Source organism: Carassius gibelio, chromosome A23 (assembly GCF_023724105.1).
Source record: "Carassius gibelio isolate Cgi1373 ecotype wild population from Czech Republic chromosome A23, carGib1.2-hapl.c, whole genome shotgun sequence".
Taxonomy (NCBI): Eukaryota; Metazoa; Chordata; class Actinopteri; order Cypriniformes; family Cyprinidae; genus Carassius; species Carassius gibelio.
Window position 1 is genome coordinate 24,205,130 of NC_068393.1, and position 21,657 is coordinate 24,226,786.

The 21,657-nt window shown below is 38.4% G+C and overlaps 1 protein-coding gene across 1 annotated transcript; it reads left to right on the forward strand.

Moving 5' to 3' along the window:
* The first annotated feature begins 1,649 nt into the window (after positions 1-1,649).
* LOC127945147 (uncharacterized) lies at positions 1,650-19,861 on the forward strand. The gene is made up of 5 exons (XM_052541745.1): positions 1,650-1,836; positions 12,735-12,911; positions 12,993-13,075; positions 17,371-17,523; positions 18,427-19,861. The coding sequence occupies exons 1-5, from the start codon at positions 1,755-1,757 to the stop codon at positions 18,616-18,618; spliced, it is 687 nt and encodes a 228-aa protein (XP_052397705.1). The 5' UTR covers positions 1,650-1,754; the 3' UTR covers positions 18,619-19,861.
* Positions 19,862-21,657: the final 1,796 nt, after the last annotated feature.

Genomic DNA, 21,657 nt, shown 5'->3' on the forward strand with positions numbered 1-21,657 from the left:
GGAGTGGCTTCTTTGCATAACGCGAACAGCTCAGGTTACGTGTGGCTCCATATGTGGAGTCTTGGCCATGCGTTCAGACTCTCCTCGCACCGGGGTGTTAGGAGGTCCCACTCCACCCACTGCTGCTGGCCAGAAACCGGACAAACCAGGTGGATGTTGTATGCTTGAGCCTATCGATCGTTTCACTTCCAAAAAGACAGAACATGAAGAACTAAATCAGTGTTGCGGTGTGTGTGTGTGTGTGTGTGTGTGTGTGTGTGTGTGTGTGTGTGTGAGAGAGAGAGTGTGTTTCTTCTCTGAGAGGTCAGGAATGGGCTACAGCGTGAGTTTCACCCAAACTCCCCTCACTTCAAAATGAGAGGGAAATCAAAAAAAAAAATCATGCTCGTGGGAGGAGGACACATGTTCTCCACTCCCTACCCCATCTGGTCGAAATGTTTGACAAGTAATTTTGCGAGCAGTCCCCAAGAACACACAAAGCTGCTCACACAGCACTGTTTCCAGATGTTCTCTGTGCAGCACCTACACACAGATATATGTGAATGATTCCCACCCAGTCGCCCTGAGGAAAAATGTTTGTTTGTCCAGGGGATATGTGTTTGCATGGGGGTGTTCGCATGTTTGAATGTATTAGTGCATGTGCGTGTTGGCTTGTTCAGTTTGTCTTCTGTTCTGCGCTTCCCTTCTCTGTGAATGTGTTGGTATTTTCGGATGATTGAGGGTTAAAGATGACTCACTGTATTACTTGGTCCAGGAACACACAAATCCAGCATGTGTGACGTGATGTGCATTCACAAGCTGATCAACTAAACACAGAGTCTGTAGAGAAGTGAGAAGAAGGAACAGTTTTCTTAATACATCAAACATTTGGTATAGTTTAAATAACAAAAGAGAACTGTTAATTGCAAATCAGACATGCAAACTTAATTTAATCTGGGTTTTACAATTGTTTAGACCCAGGTACATACACTCAGCCAGCCCTGGGTCCTCAAATATACAGAAAAATTAGATTTGTACTGCAACACCAAAAACACATAAAAAATAAATACTTATTGTGGTCATATGGTTATGGGGTTATACTGAGGAAAAAGTGAAATCATGACATATAAAGCCACAAATATGACATATAAAATCAGAATGAATGTCATCGAGTACAAATTAAGGAAATTCTTTACATTTAAATTATTTATATATCTACCATGAAGCATCATAATATTATTATGGAATAACAAATAAAAGTTGTTATACTAAATTTATCGCAGTTTTCAAATAAAATAAAAACATTAAGCAGCAAAAACTGTTAAGAACACATCAATGATATGAACCATTATTAATGTAGTGGTAATAATAATAATAATTGAGCCCCAAATCCCCATAATAGAATGATTTCTGTAGGATCATGTGACATATACAAATATATTTAGAAAACTACCAATACAACCACAACATTTCTGAAGATTTATAAATAAATAAAACTATATAAAATGTCAAAAAAATACATTTTATATTTAACATTTTTATATTAGAAAACAAGAAAATAGAAGTGTCCTTCCCTGCAAGAAGATGGAGAGAGAGAGAGAGAGAGAGAGAGAGAGATGTGGGGGGAGTGGAGATATATAAACCCCCTGGAGCACAAGCCATGCTTTATCCTGTGTCCAGCTCATTTCTGTCTCAGGCACAGGAAACCCCTAAACTTTCTCAGCCTTGCCCCAGCGCCTGCACACACACTCTCACACACCTCAGCGTGCTCAGAGATGAGAATGGCTGTACGAAGAATGAATGAGCTCTGGAAAACGATGGCTCCGGCTTTAATGTTCAGCTTTCTTTTGCTTCACAGTAAGTTTATACAAAGCCTTTTGTAAACTGTACTTTAAGTTTTGTGCCTTACATGCAGCGTTTTATGATTGCACACTCTTATTATGTTCTTAGTTGATATTCTGTATCATCTATTGTCAAGCTTTTTTATTGCATGTGTTTTTCCTCATACTTTTTTAGGAAATCATTCAGTAAGTGGATACATTTTATTTGGAAGTTGTGTAAAAGCATCACTGTTTTTGAATGCTAGTATTTAGGGTTAAAGTGGCCTTTATTCAATTTTACTCTAAAACAGTCTCACCTTGATTGATGAGACAGCCAGCAGTTTGTAGTGTTTACTCAGAGAAGACGGAGTTAAAAAGTTAGCGGGAAAACTCAAACAAAGGGCTCTGGCTTGGAGTGGAGTGGAAACATGCCATTGATCGTATTTGCGGTCTATATCCTGTTCTCCGTCTGGGTGGAGCTGGCTGAAACATGGGCGTATATGTGTGTTTAGGGACTGAAGAGGTTGGAAAAGCCTGGAAACTGTCTGAGGAGTCTGTTAAGCATCTTCATCCTGTTTTCTGTGACTACTTGTGGTGAAATTGTCCTTTTGAAAAGCAAGTGTATGTGTGGAGTTGTTGTAGGGTGAGATGTGGATCACATCGCTTGGTTTGTGTTCTCATGGAGGTATATAGATGGATGTTTACATGAACAGTAAAAGGCACTCTCCTTCCAGGGAGTTTACTACATGTCCGTTATTTCAAAAAGGAGTAAAAAAAAGCTGGTTTGTTAGTGACGCCCTTGTGGGCAGGTTCAGGGCTGAGCTGTACACCCTATTCCCTTTTCCCAAGAAGTGAGAGTAACACTGTTGAGCAGGTTTAATTGTGGGAAGGTTTGAACACGGAGCAGCTTCTCAAGCTGAAGCGAACAAATATTTACCAGGAAACTAGTGCTATTAAAATTGAAAAACCGAAACATTATTTAAAAAAATACAATAATTTTCTATAAGAAAAAGTCATCTTAACTACAAAAAAGAGACTTCCATACCTATCCCCAAACAGTAACATAATTCAGTTTTTAAGCTAAACGAAAAATTGAATTAGGCAGCCCCCACTATCTCTTGTTAGTGAATAGAAACTTGCATAGTTAGTCAAAGCTTTAGTGTAATGAGAAGTCTTAAGTGAATCTGCCATACATTCCTATAGTTATCCTCAAGTGTTCTGCTCCGAGATTTTAATAAGAGTAATGTGAAACTGTAAACCAGCTGAATTCATTAGGCTGTAAAAGCCATGCTGCTGTTAAGACTTCAGAGGTTGCAAGAAGACATTGTTAAAATGAAGCCACTTCCCATCCCTACTTAGAGACCGCAAAGCACTATACGTTTCCATTCCCACTAGTCTGTTAAATGCTTGACAATACAGTGCAATTGGCACTCCTGTGAGACTTCGCCAATGGACGGTCAGCAATATTGTTGCTATATGTTTTAAATAACATGAAACATGACATGAAAAACTTTCAAATTATGATAACCAGATCAGTGGTTTCAGCCATGTGGAAAGGCAACGACACTCTACAGTTACTGCAGAATTAAATTAGCCAAAGCTAAGTGGCTAAAAGGGGTCAAATTACATGGTATTTGAATGAGGGCTCCAAGGAAAGACTCAGAACATAGAAGTACTGCATTCCAACTGGCCACCCACGGTTTAAATGAGACCGTGACCTCCCAACACAAGTACTGCTCTTTTAGAGGTGCAACCTTCCTCAACCTATAGATGGAAAGGGCAAGGAACGATGATTCACTATGTCTGTTGGCAAATGTGTTTAGCTGATCTCACATTCTCCCCATAGTTACATTAGCCACCCTGAATTTCAGTTACCACGTTTTCCCAAGTTGTGAGTTCACCCATTATACACCCTGGAAGCAATGTGGCATTTCAGTGGACAGGTGCCAGGATAACGGTTGGTGCTGCCCAAGCATCATGGAATATTATTGAATCTGGCTGAGAAAACACCTCCACATGTCTTTAGCTCCCAGCAGATATTTTCTCGGTCCTAAAACTGTTATGGTGGTGTATTACAGTTATATATCTGGATAAAATCCAAGCCCTAGAACAACTGTACCAACAGAAGCCAATTCATCCACTCTGATCTGAACCAACACATGGTAATTCCTGAACTGCCCAACACAGATGATGTTTAAAGGCAATATTATTTCATATGTAAAGTATTTTTATTGCATTGGACAGTACAAGCAAAGCTATTTAGTGGACAGCAGATGCGTACTTTCATTAGTTTAGCTACACAAAGACACAGATAATGCACACAGGAAGAGGAAATTCAAGCATGCAAGTGCATCATGCAAGATAAAAACAAGATAAATGGCAAGGGTCACTATGGTGCAAGGAGATAAATGATAAGCTTATAGACCTCATATCTGTGTACCTTTGTATTGGAACCTTCTCCTTGGCTCATGAATGTGGCGATGCACACTTTGGCCAATAAAAACAAGAAGCTGCCATTTTCTCATGGCCATTAGCTATTGCCTGGCATTCGTCTAGTCCCAGACCAATCCGGTGAGGTAAAATCCTCCAATGAGGTAAAACCCAGGGGTGTGGAGCCTGTACACAAATGCTGTAGGATTTCTTACATCACTCTGATTTGGGTGTGCTCGGTCTCTGGCTTTTCAGTGATGCATATTGACTGAAACTGAAAGGGTGGAAAACTAAGCAGTTCATTTTCTCATTATGGCTTGATTAGTTAGGGACACAATTTCTGGCAACATTGTTGACTTGACTGCACAGACACTACTGTAAGAGAACTGAAATGAGCTGGACGATGACATCAATGAATCAGCAATGAACCGACTTAAACTGATAACCTGACTGTTTCTATTGTCTTCTTGCATTATCAGCAGACATTTTTCAATGTAAAGTTGCTTTTACACAATCTGCATTGTATAAAGTGCTATATAAATAAAGGTGACATTGCTCATCTAAGCAAACAGTAATCATGGCAATCTACATGTTACAAGTCACTTATAATTAAGTATATTGCGCAGAGCAACTATTATGTAGCATATTATGAACAAATGTAAAATAACAACTAACAGTCATGTTTAATTAGTACATCATCTTAAATGAGAACAACAAGACAATCTCAATATATACTGTATCAGGGTTTGTTGTTATTCTATTAGTCTGTTATTCTGTAGTTCCCCTGGCACTCTAATGCAGTTTTGCTGTTATTGTGTCTCTCACAGCTGGCATGCAGCTTCCAACCGCTCTCACTCTGACACTGTGCTCTGGTAATACGACTATCCAAAATCCTGAGTCTAAACATTAGTGTGTAATTAGACTGTGGTTGAACAAAATCTGTGACGAGTAGAAACTCTAAGACACCAGTTGGGCCCAGTCTGCCAATTGGATCATCATCATCATCGTCAAATAGCAACTTGAAAAGTGATGGCAAAGTTTCATATCCTCAGAAACTTTCATTGTAACCTTCAAGTTTAAATGTGTTCATTTTGATAAGAAACTTATGTAACATGCTTTATGTAGTCATGTATTTGTGTATTTTCCATGATTAAGGTAAAAAAAAATTTTTTATTAATGGTCCAACAAATATATAAATAAATCAAATATAAGTCAGTTAGTAATGTCAATGTTATTGCATACATATAAAATGTTTTATTTAAATATATATTATCTTATATCAAATGAAATACATATTATTAGAAAACTGTACCCTGTTTGTGAAAAGAGCCTTTTCATGAATTGCTTATTACATTCAAACACTGAGTTATATTATTGCTGTGTTTTAGTAATACTCGTTATATGCATGTAATTTAATGGATAAGTTTGCACTTCTATGGCAGTTTTTGCCATTTTGCCTGAGGAATAAACAGAGCTAATGTGGCTTGGCTAAGCTTCTTGAACCGGTGGGGTTATTGCCGGGGTAATTAATGTTCAGCAAGCAGCACAACACTGGGGCAATTCTACCTAATGTTCCCTAATTGAAAACATAAGATTGTAGCCTTTGCTTGCCATCAAAAGCACAAGGACTTTCTTGTGTCTTTCCTCCTTAACTACCACATTACAGAGCACAGGGAATTTGTTAAGGTTACCCAGAAACTGATAGAGGGGGCAAATCCCAACCCCAGTTATTCTTATGTGTGATGAGAAGTAAAAAAAAAAAAAAAAAAGGCAGAAAGAAAAAATATAGTCGGACCAACACCCCTACACGTCTTTCAGTTGTGTCCTTTTCTCCAAGCATTGTATAAGCTGAGCATGACAGCGGATCAAACATTGAGAGATCCAGTTACATTGTCTGAATCGATCTGCATGATGATGTCACAGAACAAGAGCTTGGAAATAGTCCATGGACATCTGCAGCCACGCAATGCTTGTGGTGCTGACAGTAAGCTGCAAAAGGAGGAGGCTACTGGCAGTTAGAGGGGGGTGACAAGAAGATGCCTATTTCAGACAGTAGGGGGTGTTCTATAAAAAAAAACAAGGTTTAAAGTATTAAAAACACAAGATTCTGCAACATTCGTTAACCAATAATATTTGGTTTGGCCATGAGACCCTTATTTTCATGACCAACTTTTTTAGGAGATTTGTGAAATAAATTAGTTTGTTTAAAAAAAATAAAGCAAAGTTATTTCTCAAAAATTGTTGACACACACACACACACACACACACACAAGTACTGTCCCCCTTTACTTAAAATACCAATAGATTGTAAGAACATGACTAATAATGATGAATAAACAGCCTATAAGAACAGGCTATTAAATAGCAGTCCCAAACTAGTTTTTGTTCGTACAATTTAGTATGAGCCACCACAGTCATTTATACATATACAAAATAACACAAAATAATAATTACATGCCATTTTTTGGGTTATGGTAACAACAGTTACCATGGTGAATATAAAATACTAACATAGACTGTTAAAGGAACACAAAACCAACTCCTCCAGGGATAAACAGTTGAGTTTTACAGTTTTTGAATCCATTCAGCCGATCTACGGATCTGGCGGTGATATTACGCAGTGCCTCATAATAGTCCCAGCTAGTTTGTGTAGTTGTAGCAATAGCAGAGTTGCTAAGATTTTCAGGCTCTGCGTAATATCACTGCATCTGCTGCACCCATGGTAGGGCAGCAAAGTTGCTTGACTATTATGCTGGAATGAGAGTATAAGTTCCTAGCCATATTGGCCTAGAAAACCGCAACTTTTCATTTTCTGTCGGTCTTATCACACTATGTAACTACAGAATGTTCAAGTTTTTAATAGGAAAAATATAAAAACTCTTTGGTCATTTTTGAGGGAGATGCTAACGGTCTAATCAGATTCAATGATCTATGCTAAGCTATGCTAAAAGTTCTACCTCCAGACCCAGAGATCAGCTGAATGGATTCAAAAATGGTAAAACTCAACTGTTTACCTCTTAGGGAGTTGGAAAATGAGCCTACTTTCAAAAAAGTGGAGGGTTCCTTTAATCAAACATGGAAAATGCTCCTGAAAAGAATGAATATCATACCTTCATGCAAATCATCCCCAGCTAACACACAAAGTACCAGTGATGTGATTTATTGGTACATTACTTTTATTTCACACACAGACTTCTCCCGCTTGCATTGTGATCTGTAAACCCTTGCTTCGAGTGACCCAACATATTTATTCTTAAAATCTTTTATATAACCCTCCATAGAATATTTAATTCCCACTTGAATGGTGGCCCTGCTGTGTCCAAAATGATGCAATCACATTGTGGGACAAGGTTTCCACACTGACAGCTATCATTGTGAGACATGAGCAGCTCAGTTCGTTTGTCCAAGGAAGCAACAGTAACTAAGGGGGCGGGGCTTACCAATAGGTTAATTACATATACGTTTCAAAATGAGTCCAAAGGGCTCGGGAATGGGAGTACTGTGTGAATAATTAGCACACTGTCTATAGTTTCTATCTGATATACCTACATCCTGTCTGGCTTGGGGAACATTCCACGCCTGACACTAATTTGAATAATTCCTTCACCCCGTTTTTGTTTTGTCAGAAAACAACCGGGCTGTGGCCTCATTGCTAAGTAAACTCTCAGTGCCTTTAAATTTCTTTGACCTTTTGAAAAACAACATTTTGAGATTGCACCAACAGTGAATCACAGGGGCTTCCGCTGGAAGATTTTTAAAAATAAACCAATAAAAAAGACAACAAATACTACTAAAAAGTGGAATGTCAAATGAGAAAAGCCAAGTCATCTTTGAAAGTTTTAAAACGTAAAACTACCCTCCCAAAAGAGCGATGGATGGATGGATGAATTGATGACAAAATGACAGAATGATAGATAGAATGATAGATGACAGAATGATGTAAGTGAATATATAGAGCTGAGACCTGCTTAAGAGAGGTGACTCGGCTGCATCTGACTCTCATCAACAAGACATGGTCTCTATGGCCTGGGTGGAGAAGCGATGAGTCCCAGGATGCTGTTCAGCCAAACCGGCTGCAGACGTCAAAGCCCGATGATTAACACAAAGTACACTGGAAGGAGAATGCTTCCTTTGACATCTGTGCATCTGGAGATGGAGAGAGATGGACTCCACCCTGCTGGACAATACATTAGTGATTATTAGAGTGATTACTGACCCTTTAGAGTTGCCTACATCCATCATCACACTCTTTCTTCTTGCACTAAGCTGTTTATTTAGGTTTCTCCTGTTTCAAGCCGACCCAAAGGTAGGTCAGAGATAAGAGATCTTGAGATGGCCTTCTGTCCCGCTTGATAATCACATCACAGATCTGTGTGAGGACAGAAGAACAAGAGGAGGGCTCTGTTTGGAAGACAGAGAGATTGTCCAAGAGTTCAACAAGCTTGTGATTTAAGCATTAATGGGGGTAGAGCTGTTAAAGGCAGATCGCTTGTCGCTGCATTCCTACTGGGGATTGAGCCGAGGATACCACCCAGAAATCAGCGTGAAAGCAGACATGCCGTTAGAGTCCCAGAAATAAATGTGTCTGGGAAAATTACAGTGACATCTTTTTAGTCTTATGAGTAGGCCCATTGGACATTTATAGAGACAAGGATCAAAAAATGACCTAAAATGCTTTCAAGTCCAATTAAAAAGGGTTATCTGGAGTGCTTCTGCCGTCTTTCTAGCTCTGCACAATTACGTAAAGATAAAAATCTTAAACCTAAAAACCTTTAACCAAGTGTTAACAGTTGACCCGAAAATGAAAATTCTATCATCTGCATAATTGAAAAAGTAAATGACAGAGTTTTTATTTCATGGGTGAACTATCCATTAAATGACGTTCTTACTTTAAAATAACCTTAAGCATTGTATTTGCATTTCTCATGTTTCCAGGGATTCTGGAAGAAGGAGGAGGAATTAACACTCAGGTTTATATCAGAGCTGTCAGAACGTGTCTGGCTAAGCTTACTTACTATCCATTCATGTACAGCTGAGAGCATGGGGGATTTTGAGAGTCTTTGCCTGAGATTGTCTCATTACATCATCCCAGATGTGCCAGAACACCAAGGAATGGATTAGAGTGATTCACCAATCTGGAGAGCACATTTTGGTCCCTGTTGTATCACTTTCCTTAGGAAAACAATGAATCTGGTCATATTTCCGTTCTATTGGTGAATGAAAAACATGCACCAAAGCGGTTAGGTGGAGTACTATCACTCTTCCAGAAATTTGTTTGTGTTTGCAGATTTGACTGGCCGACTTCACACAACACAAGGTTTTTATCAGTCCGCTTGGATACAAAATTGTGTTCACAAGGTTTAATCAGAGGTCCCCTGTCACTAAGGGACAACATTTACATGGAAATTCATTGGTTAGTCTATAAGACTTACTCACAAATTGTCACAAATTATCAGTGTTCAATGCTATATGGATGGATGATGGATTCACTGTAGTGTAAGATATCAATAAAACACACCTTGTGGTTATTTTGCATTTGTATTTTAGCAAATAACATCTAGCTAATTTACTTTCAAATCCCAAGTTTCAAAACTACGATGCACTAATTTCTTATAATAATTAGGGCAGAAAGTGTGCAAACAGGACATTGCTAGTGTGCTTGATCATCTGTTGCTGGGAGAGGAATTTTGTTTAGTACACAATTAAAGACATTTGTCATCGTACACATTAAAAAAAGAGTGTGCAGCTTCTCATTTGTAGAAACATACAAATACAGAAGTATACAAAGGCATTCATGTACACTGGCTTTGTTTATGTGGTATAAGGAGAAGAGAGAACATTCTTCCTAACAATTATTATATCAATAAACATGTCAGGTTTTGGCTTGTGTAAATGAGCGCTTAGTTTTATTAAAATTTTTAAGAGCTGTAGAATGCATGCCCAGTTCAGCCAATTAAAATATATGGCTCGCCATGCACAGTATCAAGCCCGATAGAAGTGCTTACAAGTTATTCATGGTGTTTCTGTAATGAGGGAGGGGTGCTTCAAGCTGTGAGTTCGAGTGAGGCCTATCATGGTGGCCATGCACCCATAAAATCACAAAATGCTAAGATTCACAAACAGAAAATGAGCTATCATTAGGAGATTTCAGCTTGACCAAACACAGATGGTCATTTCTTGGTGTTAACTAAAAAAAAAATGAGGTTTGTTGTTCCAGCACCGCTGCCATAAAATATAACGGCCATGATATAGTCACACCTGTTGAGACAAATGCAGAATCAGTTTATGATTAGTATCAGAGTATCAGACTCTAGTATTGCTAGTTAGGAAAACACAAGACCACCCAGCATGAGCTCCAGATGGCATTCTAAAGCCTGCATGACAAGTTTGATGGCAAAATGTGCGGTGTCCTAAATGACACCAGATACTGTTCAAGATTTAGAGCTCAGTTGCTATTTTCTACTCTTTGCTGAAAACCACTAAAATGACTGTTCCAGATTCAATACTACTTAAGCTCAATTGAGCATTTGTGTACAGTATTTATGGCGCGTTATCACAAGAATTAATTTTTAGTTGTCCTGTTTCCTTAAAAAAAAAGATTTTAGTGTGGAAAATAATCATTATCTATTGTGTGTTATTATTAATTTTGAATGTGTCTGTCAAAAGTGAAAAGTTCATTAGTTTTTCTTATAATATTATTTTTAGCAAGCACTCAATGACTGTCGTTTATGGCGTAGTTAGTTGAGGATGCAACACCTAAAACAAATGCGCAAATGAATGCATTCGTACTTTACACCCGGCCACTCACTTCCTGCATTCCACGACTTGAGACATAATTCTTCACTAAAGAGTGTGGTAATGTACAACAAAGACAAAGAAAGGTCTTGACTTTTCGAGGGTGACGTTTATTTGCTAAGTCGGTTTCAGGAGCATTTACCCCCCTGCTTAAGTTATTAATAATGCAGAGTGGCGGTGTGAAACAAAGCACATTTTTATAGAGGGTTGCTGGCAAACACTGAGCAGCAGTCTCAGGGTAAGGAGGATCTGACACTCTCCACAAATACTGCAAACCCTTATTGACTGCATGATATATAAAATGAATGGGTGTCATGAAAATCTTTGCTAAAATCCAAACTGTACCATTTTGCAAAACTTTAAGTAATATATGTATTATAATTTTGTTAATTATCTTATATTTATCTTATATCTTATATTATATTATCATTAAGAAGTTTGCCTGCATCAGTGCTATGTATGCAGAAGTTATAGCACCTGTCTATGGCAAATGAAAATATATTTTATCTTAACAGAGAAAGTGAATTTTGAATTTAATATGATACTAAAACATAACATCACATTCTACACAGAAAAACAAACACACAATGCAACCAGTACAATCCAATTGACGAACAATTTACTTTCATGAACAAATTCTCTTTAGTAAATAAAAAACCATACAGCAAAACCAGTGTAGTCTGATCCACATAAAAATGACTCTAATTAACTAATTATTTTAGTGAATTTAAAACATACTGCGCAACCAGTATAGTCCCATTATGAATAAACGACTCCAATGAACTGATCCTTTTACGTCAATTAAGCCCCTTTCACACTGCACGTTGGACTCGTCATATTGCCGGAACATTGCTGGGTCGCCTTCTGTGTGAAAGCAACCACGTCCCGTGATTGATTCCCGCATTGAACCCGGGTCGGGGACCTAGTAACATTGCCAGATTCAACCCGGGACGAGCGCTGTGTGAACAAAAGCCAGATCTAATTCCGTGTCAAAGTGATGACGCACGTTATCGCGCGACTCTTTTACCGACTGTTTTGAAGGAAGATCAACGTTCGCGACGAAAAAATATGTGCAAACTGTATGAAGCAGAGATCAGTTAGTTCCTCACTTTCCGCGCTGACGCCGAGATCGTTCGCTTGCTTCAGTGAAAGCATAACGTGCCTAATGTTTTCGACTCGTACATTACACGTCATGCCCTGATGTCACCTGTTGTTACGGGATCTTTACGGGTTGTGTGTGAAAGCAAACACATATACCGGGTCATCACTGGCAGTGTGAAAGTGCAACACCTAGCGACCCGGGAACAATTGCCGGAACACTTTACCCATGTATTTGCCGGAATGGCAGTGTGAAAGGGGCTTAAGTAACACACAACACAACTAGTGTAGCCTAATTCCTGAAACAAACACTCTTTTGAGTCAGTTCTTTTAATGAATGGTTCAAAAAAACAAGTTACCAGTTTGAATCAGAGTGAGAATTTCATGTCAGCAAAATGGACATATAACTGAAATTAACACTGGAATTAAAAAAAACTACTGCTTTGAGCTATTTTTCAAACAAAATAAACGAGAAGGCAATTTTGTGCAAATTTATCATGTTCTTCATTATTTATGTAATATGAAGCTACATAATTCACCAAGGTGAGTTGGAAGTGCAACCTAAAGCTTGTCTTATTTGACATGTTGAACATTTTCTGTGTTTCCATATAGGTTGTTGGGGACAGGACCTAACAAATCCGACCGTTTCGGAAACTAATACAACAGCAGTTCCATCAACACAATCTCCATCAAATGGTTCAATAGCAGATCCAGGAGCACAACCAACTTCTGGAACTGCTGTTCAAGAAACAACAAGCCAGCCAAGTTCTGATAACTTTACTAAAATTGGTATGAGCCCTCAATACTGTCCACAAATTTCTTTTGTTTTTAGTTGATGATACCACTAATTCTTGATTCTTTGGTTTGTAGCACCTCAATTATTCACTGATACTCAAGTCAACCTGACTACACCTCTAACAGGACAATTGGAAAGTTTCAAGGTGGGACAGAAGGTAATACCATTCCTCCATACTACTACTCCAATCTACTTCCAAGTATACAATAGCACTACCATTGCACTTCTCCAAAACAGATGGTTACATAGTGGTTACATAGTTCTTGGTTTAGTACCCATTGTCTTGTTATTTGTTACTGTTTGTAATTTACTTTAAAAAATACTATTGTACCATAGCAGTTCAATGGTATTATTGAAAGAAAAGTACATGGATTTTAATACATTCTATGTACTAAAATCTAGGAGACTACTATAAATATAATTTTATATATGCATATATGCAAAAAAAGTTTAAAATATTTACATTTGATTCCATTGTTGTACTTACAAAATACATTTCTTTGCAAAGTAATATTGTGTTACTGAATTTATATTTAAATTTACATGTTATAGTAAGGCTATTTCAGCAACATACAAATGTACCCATCTCGTATTTACCCCCAAAAAAATCATCAGAAACAATCTAAACTCCATTATTCAGTATCTCTACTAGACTTTACAAGACCCTCTACTTTGCCGCCCCAAACCGATAGACAAGAGTGACTTCAGATGTTTTCAGTTGCTGTCATCTGCAGCCGTTCGTATTAAAAAGGAAGGAAGCTTTGTTTCTGAGAGGATATTGTTTAGTTGGCCAGTTTGAGCTGTTGATGCCTGTGAGCACAGATTAGGGAGATCCTGTTTTGTAATTTGCTATAAATAATCCCTCTACACAAAAGATGAATGAGTGGGAGTGAATAAGGGCTTCCTCTTACTGCTGGCATGTGATTATGAACCCAGGAAAGAGGTTAGACAGAAGCACTGGTGGGAGATCTGAAACCGGTGAAAGTACTTGGGTGAGATGATAGCTGCAATAGGCACAGGATCAGTATATATATTTTTTATCATGATAGGCATTGGTTATTCTATCATGGCTCCATAGGATGAAATATATCCCACACATGTGTTGTGAAAGGCAGGGAGAGGTGGTAACCCACAAAGACTCCTTCATGTTCACTTCTTCTTTTTGTTTGCTATATGAAGGGGTAACAACTTTGTACAACAGGTAAGTTTGGTGTAAGGTGTGCATGTCAGGAAGAGTGCAAACTTTTTAAATTAGGAAAGCATAGGGTGTGCTACATATATTAACAAAACAATAAATGACATATAAATTTTAAATAAAATAATTAATTATAAAATAAAGTATAATATAGAGCAGGGGTCACCAAACACAATACTGGAGGGCTGATGTCATGCAGAATTAAGCTCCAACTTGCTTCAACACACCTGCCCTGAAGTTTCAAGTAGGGGTCAGTGATATGGCAAAAAATATTTGTTGCTTCTTCCATTTCTCTGCATTTTCAGCAAGGTCTTTTACAGTCTTCTTAACCCTCTCAGGAAGCTGGTCGACTGGGTCACAAGGCCATGGCAGCCTATCGCCACTGTGTAAGTCATTGCTCTCCCTAGCATTCTGCATATCGTGACTTTTTTCACTCGTAAGCCTCCTGAACTGCATCCTCCCAAGGCACTATCAGCTCCACTAGCATCACCTGTTTGCTCATCTTGGACAAGGTCTGGTCTCAATTTGGTTTGCGCTATAGAAGTGGGGAATTGCAGCCACCTGTCTACTCGTAATGACCAGTCACTTCCACTAGCCAGGACTGAAGTCCTGTGCTTAGAAAAGCATTTCTGCTCTTCCTGACCTGCTGTTAGAAATTGGACTGGCTGACTCTTAAGGCTGTAATCCCTCGTGGCTACCAACACCCTTGCTCTTTCTGTGTATTCTGCCATCTTTCGTAGCACCTGATCATGACGCCACCTGTAGCGACCCTGAGCCAAAGCAATTTTACACCCGCACAAAATATGGTGGAGGGTTCCCTGAGCTGCATTCCATAAGACTTCTTCAGTCCTAAACCTCTGTGCCAGGTTAACAGGACTAGGAAGTGTGTCATAAGTTGATCTAATAAAACTTAACCTGGCTTGGGGAATTCTCCAAAGGTTGCTCCCGCTTGGAGCCTGCCTGTACCTCGTTATTGGAAGCTGAAGATCATTTCTTCCAAACAGTGCTGAATTGGAAAAACATTGCGGCAGACCAAGCCACTTGCGGATATAAATGGCAGCTTTGCCACTGTTGTTGCTGCATCTTCAGCGGCCACATCACATGTTAGTAAAGAGTAAACTGGTAGCACCAAAGTTTGTACTTGCCAGAAAGGTAGCTCTGGTCAGTTCTCTTAAGGCCATCCTTCAGCTGAGTTATTACTGTAGTTGCCATATGCTTGTCCGTGAGCTCAGCTGAGTACTCTCTGCCAAAACTTCTTATTGGTTGCTCAGAGTGCACTGGAATTCATACTTGGAAAGAAATTGTATCCACTCGCCTATCCTTCCAGATTGAGTGATTTAGAAACTTGGCCATCTAAAAAAAGTGAGTAAAAAAGTGTTTATTACATTTGAAATCTGGATATTTATCTTACAAAAACGCAGGGGTTCACTACAGGGGGCCTTTATTCACCCCCAGAGCCATGTGAGGGATGTTTTATTACAGATGCATGCACTTTATTTCACTTCTTCTGAACAGTTGACAACAACAAACACTCGCTTACCCCACTTAAAGGCTTGGAAGAGCAAGGACAATTTTTAATCTAACTTTGATTGGTTTATTCTGAAAGAGCAAAGTCACATACACCTAGGATGCTTCGAGGGTGAGTAGAAGAGGGTGGACGAATTTTCATTTTCAGGTGATGTAACCCTTTAATTCTCAATCTGGCCCAGCTCATCAGATCCTCCAGCCTCTTGATGAGCCACTCTGTGCAAGCTGCTGTCTGGAGTAGGATTGTGGTGTCGTCCATGAAGCATCGGAGGGGAGGCAACCGAAGTCCTGCACTATTTCGTGCTCAGATCTTCAAATTTGCAAAATAGCTTAGAATTATGTCTATAACACCAGTAAGCTCATAGAATAAGTCGAGGGCAAAATCAATCAACTGATGTGGGCCAGAGCCATAGGCATTCTCCAAATCCATCATGTTGACAAGTTCAAGCGTGGTGCACTTGAAAAATACATTTCTTTAACTAGGGTTAATAAAGAAAAAAATTACTTGAATCATGTTGTAGTTGACTAGTTAAAAATCAAGAATCAGTCAAATGTTCTGAAAAAAATTTTGATTATTTTTTATTTTTTTGCCATATTGCCCAGCTCTAATTGCAAGAACATTGTTTAAAAAAAGGCATTAAAGTGTGCAATACATTCATTTAAATTGTATTTAATTACAGAGGTGTATTATGTCAAATTTCACACTTCTATAGTAAATTTTGTTTGTGTGTGAAGACGCTGCAGGCCATGGCATAGCACAAATCATTGAATGAATGTTCAGAGCAGTAAATTTCAAAATTCAAGAATTTTCCATTCTCAGGGAGCAGGAAGCATTGAATACTGTGTCAGGACCCTGTCAATCAGAACACAGTTTATGCATGGAGCATCTTTTTTTCAAACCAGCTGGTTATCTGTAGATGCTAAAGATAACTTAGTTCAGTAGCCAGGTGCTGTTTGACAGGCTTTTTACTGCGTGCACGCTTTAAGTGTACGAAAAGCTAACTTTTGTGATTGTGAATAAGTGCAGTGTCCTGTGAGTGTAACTCTACCGTTGAGTTAACATTGTAAGTCATGTTGTAGAGTATAGAGAGATGGAGGCACCAGAATTACTACTGATACGTTGTGCACTCTAGCATACTACGATATTTCTTTTAAAAAAAAAGCAGATTGTGGAGACATTTTAATCATCCACGATCAGAAATCATGTTATCGCACACCCAAGTATACCAATTAAGACCTTAATTAGCTTTTTCAGATGTGTTGGTAAGGGTTGGAGCTAAATTCTGCAGGACACTGGCCCTCCAAGACCGAGTTTGGTGAACCCTGATATAGTCTCATACCAGTATAATGTAGAATATGAAACATGGATATTCATTTTAAGATTTGCTCAAGTTCCAATTTCACAGTGTTATTAAATCATCAGTGTTTCTAAAGACTACTTTTCATTGAGCTTTAGATGAAAGCAAAGGTAAAATGAGCATACACAATTAAATATACAATATCTACCAATACCAGTGGCTTAATTTGTAATCAGCTTTATTTGATCAAAACAGACCTAGGACAAAAATTCCTGCTTGCTGTTAGGAGACACCCAAACTGAATCAACATCACTTAATCAGATAACATACAAAATATGACTCTGTTGATGCTGTTGAAAAATGCTGTTGAAACCCCCCAATATTGAATCCCTCTTTTTGTTAACATCGTGGTGTTTACGTGTTTTTCTACAGACAAATGAATACAAAGAAGAAGATCCCACCTCTGGATCTTCTCCTGCTGTTTTTGTGCCTCTGCTGGTGACCGGGTTGCTGCTTGCTGCCCTAATAATTGCCATATACTACTACAAGTACCATTGCCAAACCAACAGCAAAGGCATGAAACTGGTGAGTCTCAGACTTACTGAACCCCAGAAAAAACATCCCATTCATTAATATATAATTTTCGGAGGATGTGATTGCATGTTCTAACTCAACACTATGCAAACCTTTGAAGCAAATTTACACATTCTTTCACTTCTGTATTTCCACCATGAAGTGTTCCAAATCAAATTACCATTTTATGCACGCATTTTAATTGCAAGTTCATTGTACAGTACATTGCCAAGTTCGTAATTAAGAAGGAAACAATTGGCAGCATATCAGAGCAGCGCAGTTCCTCCAGCACTTGCCTCATCGAAAGCTCAGAACCACACAACACATGCTGGTGAAACACTGTTTCATCTCCTCTGCCAATAATTCTAAGCGGTTTTCCTTCTCTGTTAAATGATGTGAAATGATGAAAGTGAAACCAAGTGCACTCTCGGCAGACCTCTTACAATGAAAACAATACTTACATTCATAGAGCAGGATTTCATAAGCCATATGCTTTGAAGATGCATCAGAAAAAAATATTCCATCAAACAAAAATGATTTTACTGAAGTTATCATATTCTGCTCAAAGAACACCATGACCTTAGTTCAAGGGTCTTGTTCATCAGCGCTGATACAAAAACACTGACTAAAAATGAAATTCTCAACTTTTGTAGTTTAGTGCACTCATACGAGTCAACAATTGTGTCATTTGTGTCTATTGTTATTCATCCCAATTTTAGAAGAAACATAATCTCAGTTAAAGCTGACATTTAACAAAAAGTCCATTAAGTCTCCTGAGTTATACATTTTATGCTCTGGGGATACCCCTGAGGTTGACTGTCTTTGTAAACTTAAAAAATAATACGTAGTACAACTATTTAAATAATAAAAGAAAAAGAAAAAGAAAAATATTTGCTTGTATTTTGTTTTCCACAGGCTGAGGAGTCTTACATGGCTGGCGAGGAGAGCCAAGGCAACACTCTTGTGTCTGTGGCCCCGCTAAATCAACCCGAGCCCCAGGAGAAGCCAAGTCTTAACGGAGAGTCACAAGAGGCAGTGAAGGCCCAGACTTCTCCTGCTGCCACCAACGGCCACTCTACTACCAAAACAGCAGACACTGAGCTGTGAACAAGCCGATCTGCCACAAAGGGTCTGGGTGCTTAAACTCAGCTCAATCTACTGCATATTGACCTTGACCGTAGGAAGGGAGAAAAAGACTGAAATTCCCACATTTATATGTAAATATGACACAGCATGTTCACAAGGAACAACTTTTGAGGTGCAGTTAAATATATGATAATAATAATAATAATAAATATAAAAATGGGATAAAATAACTGGTCAAGTAAACCTCCTTCCTATCTAAAAAAATAAATGTAAACGTGTCAATGCTAAAGACCTTTGATGAAAGATTGTTGTATGTTATGAAAGCAGTTGTAAGTGCCAGTTATGACAGTGGTGATTTATAACAAGAACATATTGTTATAAATTCAATCAAAATATGATGCAAAAAAAGATCATTTTAGTCCCTTTCAGTATAATACAGCACTAGTGTGGGGTGGGGAACTTTCCCATGAGTCATTGCTGGCGTCCATAAGAGCAGCCAGGGCTGGAACGGAATGCCAGGAGGATCCTTGCTCCTGTCCCAGAAGTCCACAGCTTTCAGCTGAGAGTAAATCACATCACACCATGAAGAAACATTTTAGAATCCAATTGACGTGAGCTGTGTTTTTGTTTGCGACAGGTTGTTTGTGTGTTTCTAGACTGTATGAAATGTTTTATATGTTCGTCTTTGTGTAAAGTAGGATTTGACTAGTTAATAGTCTTGTATAATTTTGTTAATATCACTACATGACAAAGTAATTGTTTCTGGAGTTGCTGAATATGAAAACTCTGTTCAAGCATAAATGCATCAACTCCATTTCATTGCTGCAAACAACACTTAACATAAAATCATACCAATTAGATATGTTGCACAAGTCCACTGTTGCTCAGGGTGACATTTAAATGTTATCTGACATTTCTGAAGTAAGTTACAGCTTTACCGTACATTGTAAACAAGTATTATACTCTTTTTGTAATATTTTTATTCTTGACATTTAGATGTAGTGTTTATAGACTGAATGACCTGCCTTAATTATTAGACATTTATTGGGTGGGTGCATTTTATTTTGTATCTACGTTTGCTACTACACAGTAAAAAAGCCATAAGGCAAAGACATTATGTAACTGGATGCAGCCATAAAACCCTGGATCATCGCTTTTGGTTATAATAAATTCATTCCAATAGAATGAGAAAATTCGGGTCAGATTTTGGTGCTAGGGTTACTGTATCTCTTGAAATAAACTAACAGAAAAATTATGTTTTAAATGTATATATCATGTCCTTTATTTCAACTATGACAACTATATGAACAACTATTCAACTTTTTAACATTCTGGTGTTCAATCATAGCACTTGTGTTAAGAGAAAGCAAGTCAGTGTTTGTCTTACTGACTGCTGTCCCATGCTTTCTGAGTTCTGCTACTGATCGGAAATGGAAATTGGATAATCATGATATTACAAATATAATCTCCTGGAAATGAAGCTCATGCTAAACTTTCTAAACGAGCATAAAAATCTATAAAATACTCTAGAGATGAGTTCAATACCAGGCTCTCAAAAACCTGGATCCAGACTAAAAACAGACACTAACATTACAAAAAAAATTAATTGTTGAATAAAGTCATTGTTTTAGTTTTTCTTCGCGTACAAAAAGTATTCTCGTTGCTTCATAAAGTTAGGGCCATTTCATAGTCAACGCATCTGTACGCATAAGCGTCCCCGAGGCTACGCATCATTACGCTTCACCTGCCATTGTGCGTCGGTGCGTAGCTAAATGTGTCGTCCTAGTTTTTGATACGCGACGCGCCAATGCACGCAATACTATGCGTTGTCAGTGGGGGCGACATTGCAAGTATTGTACATTAATTCAAGTATATTGTGTTTACAGAAGAAGAAGGTTTGAATACAATGGCGGGCGAAGAGGAAAAATTATGCTAACTTATACGTATTCATCCACATTTATACGATAGTTCATCGCAATTACATTCAAATAATACACTCCTCTTTAATTGCCATTGTGATCTGAATATCACGCGACCCGACTCTACTAATATCACCCGACTCTACTACACCCTGTTGCGTGAGCGGTGAATTGCATACATGCATCGCCCGTGACACTTGCGTCCACTGTTTAGACTATGAAAGGGAGCGCGTCGCTCGCATCGCTCACGTTGCTTGCTCGCGTTTCTCACGTTGACTATGTAACGGCCCTTACGGTTGACCCACTGATGGCAGATGGACTTTTCTGATGACGTCTTTCATACTTTTCTGGACCTTGACAGTGTAATTTACTTGGCAGTCTATGGGACAGTCACAAACCTACCGGTTTTCATCAAAATATCTTAAATTGTGTTCCAAAGACAAACTAAGCTTTTACAGGTTTGGAACGACATGTGGGGTAACTGATTTGTGACAAATTTTTGGGTGAAGTAACCCTTTAAAGCAACAGGAAAAAAACTGCAGGGTAAAAAAAAAATGCTTCAAGACATTCACTGAAAACATGACTTGTGATCCTCAATTCCAGTCCTCACAACCCCTTGTTTCGCACATTTTGTATATTACTTCAGACGTATGTTCCAGATCGAAGGGAGCGTATATGGTCCATTCAAAGGGCAATAAAGTGTGCAAGATGTGAATATAAATTGTATTTATTTACAGAGGTATATTATGTCACATTTGACACTTCTCTAGTATAAGTTTTGTCTGTGTGTGAAGACGCCACAGGCCGTGTAGCACAGATCTGTGAATGAATGTTCTGAAGTTAAAGGAGCAGGAAGCAATGAAGACTTGTAGGGACCCTGTCAGTCGGAATACAGTTCATGCATAGGGCTCTCTTCTAACCAGCTGGTTATCAGAATCAGGTGTGTTAAATAAGAGAAACATGCAAAATATGCAGAGCTATGGGTCGCCAGGATTGGAATTGAGAACCAATGACTTAAGATCACATTTTCTCCATCCTGTCAATGTTTCCACTTTCCTAAAAATAACAACCAATTAACAACTTCCTCCATTCCACTAAGCGTTAACTGCAAATTCCAATAAAATCACATTAAATGGTAAAT

Excerpts from the sequence above, each read along its gene's own strand:
- LOC127945147 (XM_052541745.1), top strand. The coding sequence starts at position 1,755 with ATGAGAATGGCTGTACGAAGAATGAATGAGCTCTGGAAAACGATGGCT. Across the intron at positions 12,912-12,992 it reads TGATAACTTTACTAAAATTG|CACCTCAATTATTCACTGAT; the intron begins GTATGAGCCCTC and ends TTTGGTTTGTAG. Across the intron at positions 13,076-17,370 it reads GTTTCAAGGTGGGACAGAAG|ACAAATGAATACAAAGAAGA; the intron begins GTAATACCATTC and ends GTTTTTCTACAG.